The sequence below is a fragment of the Accipiter gentilis genome, chromosome 1, assembly GCF_929443795.1.
Source record: "Accipiter gentilis chromosome 1, bAccGen1.1, whole genome shotgun sequence".
In the NCBI taxonomy this organism is placed as follows: domain Eukaryota; kingdom Metazoa; phylum Chordata; class Aves; order Accipitriformes; family Accipitridae; genus Astur; species Astur gentilis.
The window spans coordinates 29,090,958-29,100,178 of NC_064880.1; the positions used below are offsets into that span (position 1 = coordinate 29,090,958).

The 9,221-nt window shown below is 39.2% G+C and overlaps 1 protein-coding gene across 1 annotated transcript in view; it reads left to right on the forward strand.

The window, feature by feature from the left end:
- The window catches only part of TTN (titin), a 239,280-nt gene that overhangs the window by 184,185 nt on the left and 45,874 nt on the right, over nt 1-9,221 (forward strand). Inside the window, exons 259-275 of the mRNA XM_049802399.1 lie at nt 947-1,222; nt 1,338-1,637; nt 1,728-2,030; nt 2,270-2,569; nt 2,695-2,982; nt 3,075-3,371; nt 3,461-3,763; nt 3,857-4,162; nt 4,960-5,247; nt 5,351-5,641; nt 5,735-6,022; nt 6,197-6,787; nt 6,880-6,984; nt 7,482-7,679; nt 7,764-8,060; nt 8,173-8,760; nt 8,854-9,156. Of these exons, the coding sequence (XP_049658356.1) occupies nt 947-1,222; nt 1,338-1,637; nt 1,728-2,030; nt 2,270-2,569; nt 2,695-2,982; nt 3,075-3,371; nt 3,461-3,763; nt 3,857-4,162; nt 4,960-5,247; nt 5,351-5,641; nt 5,735-6,022; nt 6,197-6,787; nt 6,880-6,984; nt 7,482-7,679; nt 7,764-8,060; nt 8,173-8,760; nt 8,854-9,156 (5,322 nt within the window). The remainder of the gene's footprint in view (nt 1-946; nt 1,223-1,337; nt 1,638-1,727; nt 2,031-2,269; nt 2,570-2,694; nt 2,983-3,074; nt 3,372-3,460; nt 3,764-3,856; nt 4,163-4,959; nt 5,248-5,350; nt 5,642-5,734; nt 6,023-6,196; nt 6,788-6,879; nt 6,985-7,481; nt 7,680-7,763; nt 8,061-8,172; nt 8,761-8,853; nt 9,157-9,221) is intronic.

Here is a 9,221-nt window from a genome sequence, read left to right on the forward strand (position 1 = left end):
ATGTTTGTCTTGTAGAAAGTCAGCAATAAGTGAGCAACAGCAAGTTCCTGATATAAAGGGGAATTATGTGTCATGCATTAATAGTGCACAAGTCTCTACATAAACATGTGAGAAGGCAATCCAAACTCAAAAATATTCTCTTATAAACTGTACAAGAATGTAAAAGTAAGACTGGAATAGATATTGTCCACTGCAGAACCTCTAGCTGTCCCTAAGTGTGTCGTGGTTTAACCCAGCCAGCAACTAAGCACCACGCAGCCGCTCACTCACTCCCCCCCCCACCAGTGGGATGGGGGAGAAAATCGGGAAAAGAAGTAAAACTCGTGGGTTGAGATAAGAACGGTTTAATAGAGCAGAAAAGAAGAAAGTAATAATGATAAAGATAACACTAATAAAATGACAACAGTAGTAATAAAAGGATTGGATTGTACAAATGAGGCACAGGGCAATTGCTCACCACCCGCTGACCAATACCCAGCTAGTCCCCGAGCGGCGATTCCCTGCTCCCACTTCCCAGTTCCTATACTGGATGGGACGTCCCATGGTATGGAATACTCTGTTGGCCAGTTTGGGTCAGCTGCCCTGGCTGTGTCCTGTCTCAGCTTCTTGTGCTCCTCCAGCTTTCTCGCTGGCTGGGCATGAGAAGCTGAAAAATCCTTGACTTTAGTCTAAACATTACTTAGCAACAACTGAAAACATCAGTGTTATCAAAATTCTTTGCATACTGAACTCAAAACATAGCACCGTACCAGCTACCAGGAAGACAGTTAACTCTATCCCAGCTGAAACCAGGACAAAGTGGAACCTAAACTAAAAATTATCAGGTTGTTCCTACTGGCGATTCCACTTCAGTGAGAAGCAGAGAACTTGCATATGAAAACATAAGAAAAAGTAAATTAATATGCTACAGAAGTTGAATTTTATGTTTGTGTGTGATTTTTTTCAGTCCCACCTAAGATTCTGATGCCTGATCACGTTCACATTAAAGCTGGAAAGAAACTGAGAATTGAAGCTCATGTATATGGGAAGCCTCAGCCAGTCTGTAAATGGTTGAAAGGAGATCAAGATGTACTTACATCCAGTCGCCTTGCTGTGCATAAAGCAGAAAAGTCTTCTGTTCTTATTATTAAGGATGTGACTAGAAAAGATTCTGATTTTTACACTCTTACTGCAGAAAATAGCTCTGGTACTGATAGCCAGAAAATCAGAGTGATAGTCATGGGTATGTTCCGTTTGATTATTTTTAAACCCAGCTTTATACAAAACTATTTTTAGTATATTCTAGTGTTTGGCATTTTCTTTCAACCCTTTTTTTCTTAATATACATTTTTGTGCAGATAAACCAGGTCCACCACAGCCTCCATTTGATATTTCTGAAATAGATGCTGATGCTTGCACTCTTGCATGGCATATACCTCTCGAAGATGGTGGCAGTAATATTACCAACTATGTAGTTGAGAAATGTGATGTAAGCCGAGGAGACTGGGTAACAGCTTTAGCTTCTGTCACAAAGACAAGCTGCAGAATTGGAAAACTGATTCCTGGAGAAGAGTATATGTTCCGTGTTCGTGCTGAAAATCGTTTTGGGATTTCTGAGCCACTTACTTCTGGCAAGATGATTGCAAGGTTCCCATTTGGTATGTCCATTTTTGATAGTAGCATTTCTGTTTTTAGTCCTCCTGGTAAGAAAGCATGTGACTGATATCCATCTTTGTATTTTTTTCTAGATGTTCCTAGTGAACCAAAAAATGCACGTATTACCAAGGTCAATAAGGACTGCATTTTTGTTGCCTGGGATAAACCTGATAGCGATGGAGGCAGTCCAATCACTGGTTATCTCATTGAGCGCAAAGAAAGGAACAGTTTACTGTGGGTGAAAGCTAATGACACAGCTGTGCGGTCCACAGAGTACCCTTGTGTGGGGCTCATCGAAGGTCTTGAGTATACTTTCAGAATTTATGCATTGAACAGAGCTGGAGCAAGTAAACCTAGTAAACCAACCGAGTTTGTCACAGCAAGAGCACCAGTTGGTAAGTCAAACATACCAATCATTTGCAACAGACTACTGTTTTTATGGTCATTTTCAATATATCTCCAACTCTTTATGATCGTCAGTTTGTCCTTACGTTTATATTTTCACATTTACTGTGACTGCACTGTGAGCACACTGTGTGGGTATGCTGTAAATAGGATCCAGCACTGTTAAAGCCATTTTTAAATATCTTAGCTTTTTTGGCAAAACAGACTAACATGATCTTATTTGCCTTAGATCCCCCTGGAAAACCTGAAGTTATTGATGTCACTAAGAGTACTGCATCACTGATATGGACAAGACCAAAGCATGATGGTGGTAGCAAACTTATTGGCTATTTTGTTGAAGCTTGCAAATTACCTGGTGATAAGTGGGTTCGGTGCAATACAACTCCACATCAAATACCCCTAGAAGAATACACTGCTACTGATTTGGAAGAAAATGCTCAATATCAATTTAGAGCAATTGCCAAGACAGCAGTTAACATTAGCCGACCTTCAGAACCTTCTGATCCAGTGACCATTCATCCAGAAAATGGTAAGAAATGTAAAAGCATTTGAGAACTCTGGTAAGAGTCTGTGCATATTGAACTAACACTCATGTGAAGAATAAGATGTTTATCTCTTACTAGATTTATTAACTTTTTGGCTCTTTCCTTTCAGTCCCCCCCAGAATAGAGTTGGATCTGTCTATGCAATCACAGCTTACAGTAAAAGCTGGAACTAATGTGCGTCTGGAGGCAAATGTATATGGCAAGCCGATGCCAACAATCAGCTGGAAGAAAGAAGGAGAAGTTTTAAAGCCAACTGAGGGCGTTAAGATCACCACTAAGAGAAATCTTGCTACAGTTGAGTTGTTCAGTGTTAACAGGAAGCAAACAGGAGACTATACTATTACTGCTGAAAATGCAAGTGGATCAAAGTCAGCAACCATTAAGCTTAAAGTACTTGGTAAGCTAAAGACTGTCTGTTAATAAATACATTTATAGTTAAATGCTATAACAAGAGATAGAGCTATAACAATGTGATGTTAATTCTTCTAGATAAGCCTGGTCCACCGGCCTCCGTAAAAATCAAACATATGTATGCAGATCGTGCAATGCTTTCTTGGGAGCCTCCTCTGGAAGATGGAGGTTCAGAAATTACTAACTACATTGTAGACAAGCGTGAAACAAGTAGACCAAACTGGGCCCAAGTCAGTGCCAATATACCCATTACAAGCTGCACAGTGGAGAAACTAATAGAAGGACACGAGTACCAGTTCCGCATATGTGCCGAAAACAAATATGGTGTTGGAGATCCTATCTTGACTGAACCAGCAGTTGCTAAGAATCCATATGGTAAGTGCTTTGTGGGATAGCTTCATTAGTCACTGGTTTTTTGTGTACACTTTTGAATGTGAACATAACTTTCAACTACATCTTCACAGATGTACCCGGACCTTGTGATCCACCGATAATTAGCAATGTAACGAAAGACTTTATGACTGTTAGCTGGAAGCCACCAGCTAGTGATGGTGGATCCCCAATAACTGGTTATATGCTTGAGAAGCGTGAAACTAAGGCTCTTAACTGGACAAAGGTAAACAGAAAGCCTGTCATTGAAAGAACTGTTAAGGCTACTGGACTCCAAGAAGGAACGGAATATGAGTTCCGGGTGATAGCATTGAATAAGGCTGGACCTGGCAAGCCTAGTGCACCATCTAAAGCAGTGTATGCTCGTGATCCTCAATGTAAGCCAAAATTCTCAGATATTTTCCATGGTTATTTCCAAATACTTTTGTACAGCACTTGGTATGATAACTTTATGATATTTTAATTCTCAGATCCTCCTGGCCCACCTGCTTTCCCGAAAGTGGTTGATACTACTCGTAATTCGATAAGCCTGTCATGGAGCAAACCAGCATATGATGGAGGAAGCCCTATTATTGGATATCTAGTGGAAGCAAAAAGAGCTGACACAGACAACTGGGTCAGATGCAATCTACCCAAGAACTTACAGGCTACACAATTTGTGGTAACAGGGCTGATAGAAGATACAGAGTACCAGTTCCGCATTTATGCTGTCAATAAGATTGGATACAGTGATCCAAGTGATGTTCCTGACAAACACACTGCCAAAGACATTTTAAGTATGTTCACTGAACACAAATTACCTTGTTGACTTTTGTTTTAATTTATGGGATGGGTTCCAAAGACAGGGTGTGTCACAGATCACAGAGGCAGATTAATTTTGAATGTGTCATATCTCAAAAAACGTAGGCTAAAAGTGGTTCATTTGGAAGAGAATAGGGGAGGTAGGAAGTGAGTAGAATCTGACTGGTGTCTGCTTTTTTCATTTGTATGCTAGATACTCTTCTGCCTCCTATTTTGTGTCTTCAAGAATTTTTTTCTTTCTCTAATGCTAAAATTAGACTTTTCAGATCTCTTTTCTAAAAACTTTCAGTCTTCTTTATTTCTTCTAAATAATTTGAAGCCAAGATCACTATTCTAAGCATCCATGTGGCACACTATTTAATCATATGACATGTATTCCTTAAGAGCCATGTTGGCTTCTGTATGTATTTTGCTGTATGTACAAAAGCATTGCTTCACAGAACTGTCATGGTTCAAGATAAGCAGAACAGTCCAGGAAGCTTTGAAATTCTTTTGAATTCTAGAGAGCATAGGATACGTCTTCATATGACAAGTAATGTAAATGGTGGAAAAGGCAGAAAAAAAGGAAGTGAAATCAGTGAAAAAAAATGCCAAGTTTGCAAATTATCTTGAAATGGGAGTTGGGTCACTAACTCACTAACATCATCACAGGCATGAGAACAAGTTTGTTAATCTAGTGAAATGCCAGCAGAGAGGGACTTTTTGTCACAGTAACTTTAGTGATAGTCTTAAAGATGATGTTTTAATTGCATGGGTTTTGTTAAACACACAGTTCCTCCTGAAGGAGAACTTGATGCCGAACTAAGGAAAGTCCTTGTGTTGCGTGCTGGAGTCACAATGAGACTTTATGTGCCAGTAAGAGGACGTCCACCTCCAAAGATTACATGGTCTAAAGTGGGTGCCAACCTAAGAGATAGACAAGGATTAGACATCAAGTCAACTGATTTTGATACCTTCCTGCGTTGTGAAAATGTAAACAAATATGATGCTGGAAAATACGTCCTCAGTCTGGAGAACAGCTGTGGCAAAAAGGCATACACCATTGTTGTAAAAGTACTTGGTAAGTGTCAGGGTTTTCTCTGTTATAATGTATTTGTTAACTTTTTAATAGATTTGTTTGTTTGTTTGTTTACTAAATCAAATGTGGGGTTGTGTTTATCCAGATACTCCAGGCCCTCCAATTAACCTGATTGTAAAGGAGGCATCTAAGGATTCTGCCTACATTACATGGGAACCTCCACTAATAGATGGTGGCAGTCCAATCACAAATTATGTCATTGAAAAACGTGATGCAGAAAGAAAGTCATGGTCCACAGTAACAACAGAATGTCCAAAGACAAGCTGCAGGATAACCAACTTAGAAGAAGGCAAATCTTACTTCTTCAGGGTTTTTGCTGAAAATGAATATGGTATTGGTGACCCCTGTGAAACTCGTGATGCTGTTAAAGCTTCTGGTAAGAAAAATTACTCCATTTCACCTATTTGGTATTCAAATAATTTCTATTTTTAGCTTGAATGGACACTTACTATACTTTTCTTCCTTCTAGAAACACCTGGGCCAGTTGTGGATCTAAGAGCTTCAGCTGTAACAAAATCATCATGCAATTTAGTATGGAAAAAACCTATCAGTGATGGTGGAAGCCGTATTTTTGCATATGTTGTTGAGGTCCTGATTGGTGAAGATAAATGGCAAGAAGTCATGCGGTCAAAGAACCTCCATTTTTCAATGAGAGATCTAAAAGAAGGACAAGAATACACTTTCAGAGTGAGAGCCCAAAATGATGCTGGATATGGAATCCCAAGAGAGCTCACAGTTGTGGCAAGAGATGATGTTGGTAAGAAGCAACTTAAGATCATTAATTCAATGCTTCACTCACCCCAAATACATTAATTTTTTGCTTACTTTCCTTACCATACATACATACAAATCAGATGCCTTTAAAATGGCATCTTACTTTTATCACAGGGTTTATGCATAGTTGGATAACCCATTTCTTTTATTTTTACAGTGGCACCCGATCTTGATTTAAGAGATCTACCTGATTTGTGCTATATAGCTAAAGAGGGTAGCAATTTCCATCTTAAAATCCCAATTAAAGGCAAGCCTGTCCCAACTGTAACTTGGAAGAAAGACGAAGACCAGGCACTTACTGAGAGTGGAAGAGTTGCATTTGAATCTACAGCAGTTAACACCACACTTGTAGTACATGACTGCCAGAAAGCTGATGCTGGAAAATACACAATAACTCTGAAGAATGTTGTTGGCAGCAAGGAAGGCACTATTTCTGTGAAAGTTGTTGGCAAACCTGGAATACCAACAGGTCCTGTGAAATTTGAAGAAGTCACAGCTGATGCCATAACCTTAAAGTGGGGCCCTCCAAAAGATGATGGTGGTTCAGAAATCACTAACTATGTCCTAGAGAAGAGAGATAATGTAAACAATAAGTGGGTGACTTGTGCCTCTGCAGTCCAGAAAACCACATTTAGAGTTACAAGACTTCATGAAGGAAATGAATATACATTCAGGATCAGGGCTGAAAATAAATACGGAGTAGGCGAAGGCCTTAAATCTGACCCTGTCATTGCAAAACATCCATTTGGTAAGTATCCATTGATTTTCAAAATTGAAAAAAAAAAAGTTTTAGGGTGATATTTATTTTTAATGTTACTGCATTTTTTTTGTATTGTTTAGATGTGCCAGATGCTCCTCCACCTCCCAACATTGTTGATGTTCGGCATGAATCTGTAGCTTTAACTTGGACTGATCCCAGAAGAACTGGAGGCTCACCAATCACAGGTATATCCCCCAAAGCCTCCCTGCTATTTCAGTTCTTAATAGTTCTTTCTCTCTGTCAAAGGGTAAGATAAAACTCAGGTGTTTATGCTTCAAATTGAGTGATTGATTGATTGATTGATTGATTCACTGTTTTACTTCCTACTCTTTCTCCATGATGAATTTTTAAAAAAACTTAACTTAAAAGTCAGGAAAACACTAACTGAGAAACAATATTTTTGCACAGAGCCAAAACATCTAAAGAAAGAAAAACAAAGTCACCTATATGTTACATTAGTTGGGTCTATAAAATTAACAATTCGCATTTACAAACATCTCATCATTGCAATCTTACATCTGTAATGTATGTCCACATCCATTTCTCAATCTGGTTTTCAGTGTTCCTCTTGCACAATGCCTATGTGACATGCCATACAGGCAGTATGATGTTTCATAATGCTATGAGAAATGAAAATTTCTATAAAACTCCTCATATTTTCACCTCACCATTTATCTTCTAGGTTATCACATTGAAGTCAAAGAAAGAAATAGTCTTCTGTGGAAGAGAGCAAACAAAACACCAATAAGAATGAAAGATTTCAGAGTAACAGGGTTAACTGAAGGTCTGGAATATGAATTCAGAGTAATGGCAATCAATTTGGCTGGAGTAGGTAAACCAAGTCTGCCATCCGAACCAGTTGTGGCACTTGATCCTATTGGTAAGTCATCAGGAGAATAAAAAGGGAAATTCTGAAATATGAAGTAACTTTTGTTTGATCACTATTTATTATTTTCTCTTTTAGATCCCCCTGGGAAACCTGAAGTTATCAATGTAACTAGGAACTCAGTAACACTCATTTGGACAGAACCAAAATATGATGGTGGACATAAGTTAACTGGCTACATTGTTGAAAAGCGTGATTTACCCTCAAAGACTTGGACAAAAGCTAATCATGTGAATGTTCCAGACTGTGCATTTACTGTAACTGACCTCACTGAAGGCTCCAAATATGAGTTCAGAATTAGAGCAAAGAACACTGCTGGAGCTATCAGTCCTCCATCTGAACCCACAGACACCATAATATGCAAGGATGAATATGGTATGTAGATGGCATTAAAAATGTAGAATTTTATTTGAATAATTAATAGAAAATCCTCCCCCCCTCCCCCCCATGTTCTTGTTATAACAATCGGGGTTGTTTGTTTTGACAGAGGCACCAAGCATTGTTATCGATCCTACTTTGAAGGAAGGTTTAACAGTAAAAGCAGGAGACACCATTACAGTGTCTGCTATTAGTATCCGTGGCAAACCACCTCCAACTTCAGCATGGTCAAAAGCTGGAAAAGATTTTAGACCTTCAGAGATTGTGCACATCGAAACCACACCAACTTCTTCTACTCTAACTGTCAAATATGCAGCCAGAAAAGATTCTGGAGAATACACAATCACTGCAACCAATCCTTTTGGCACTAAGCAGGAGAGCATACACGTGAAAGTTTTAGATGTTCCAGGACCTCCAGGGCCTATTGAGATCAGCAATGTTTCAGCAGAAAAAGCGACTCTTACATGGTCACCTCCTGCAGAAGATGGTGGATCACCAATCAAATCATATGTTCTTGAAAAGAGAGAAACTAGCCGACTGCTCTGGACGTTGGTTGCTGAAAACATTGAAAGCTGTAGGCATGTTGTTACCAAGCTCATTCAAGGAAATGAATACGTTTTCCGTGTCGCAGCAGTAAATCAATACGGCAAGGGTGAAGCAGTACAATCAGAACCAGTTAAAATGGTGGATAGATTTGGTATGTAGAACAAGCTAAGAAGTTCCAGTGTGTTTTTATTAATCTCTGAAGACTTGATTTTTGCTCTAACTGTACTTTTTTCTTCCTTAACAGGTCCCCCAGGCCCTCCCGGAAAACCAGAAATAACAAATGTGACTAAAAATACTGTCACAGTTACCTGGAAAAGGCCGGTAGATGATGGTGGAAGTGAGATCACAGGTTACTATGTGGAGCGAAGAGAAAAGAAAGGTTTAAGATGGGTCAGAGCAACAAAGAAACCAGTTTCAGATCTTAGATGCAAAGTAACTGGTCTCCTGGAAGGAAATGAATATGAATTCCGTGTCAGTGCAGAAAATAGAGCAGGAGTTGGACCACCAAGCGATGCTTCAAACTCAGTCATATGCAAGGATGTTGCATGTTAGTACCATGCCTTTTCTTTTTTGGGAGTGGGTGGGATGGGCAGGGAGCACTTTCAGACAGTG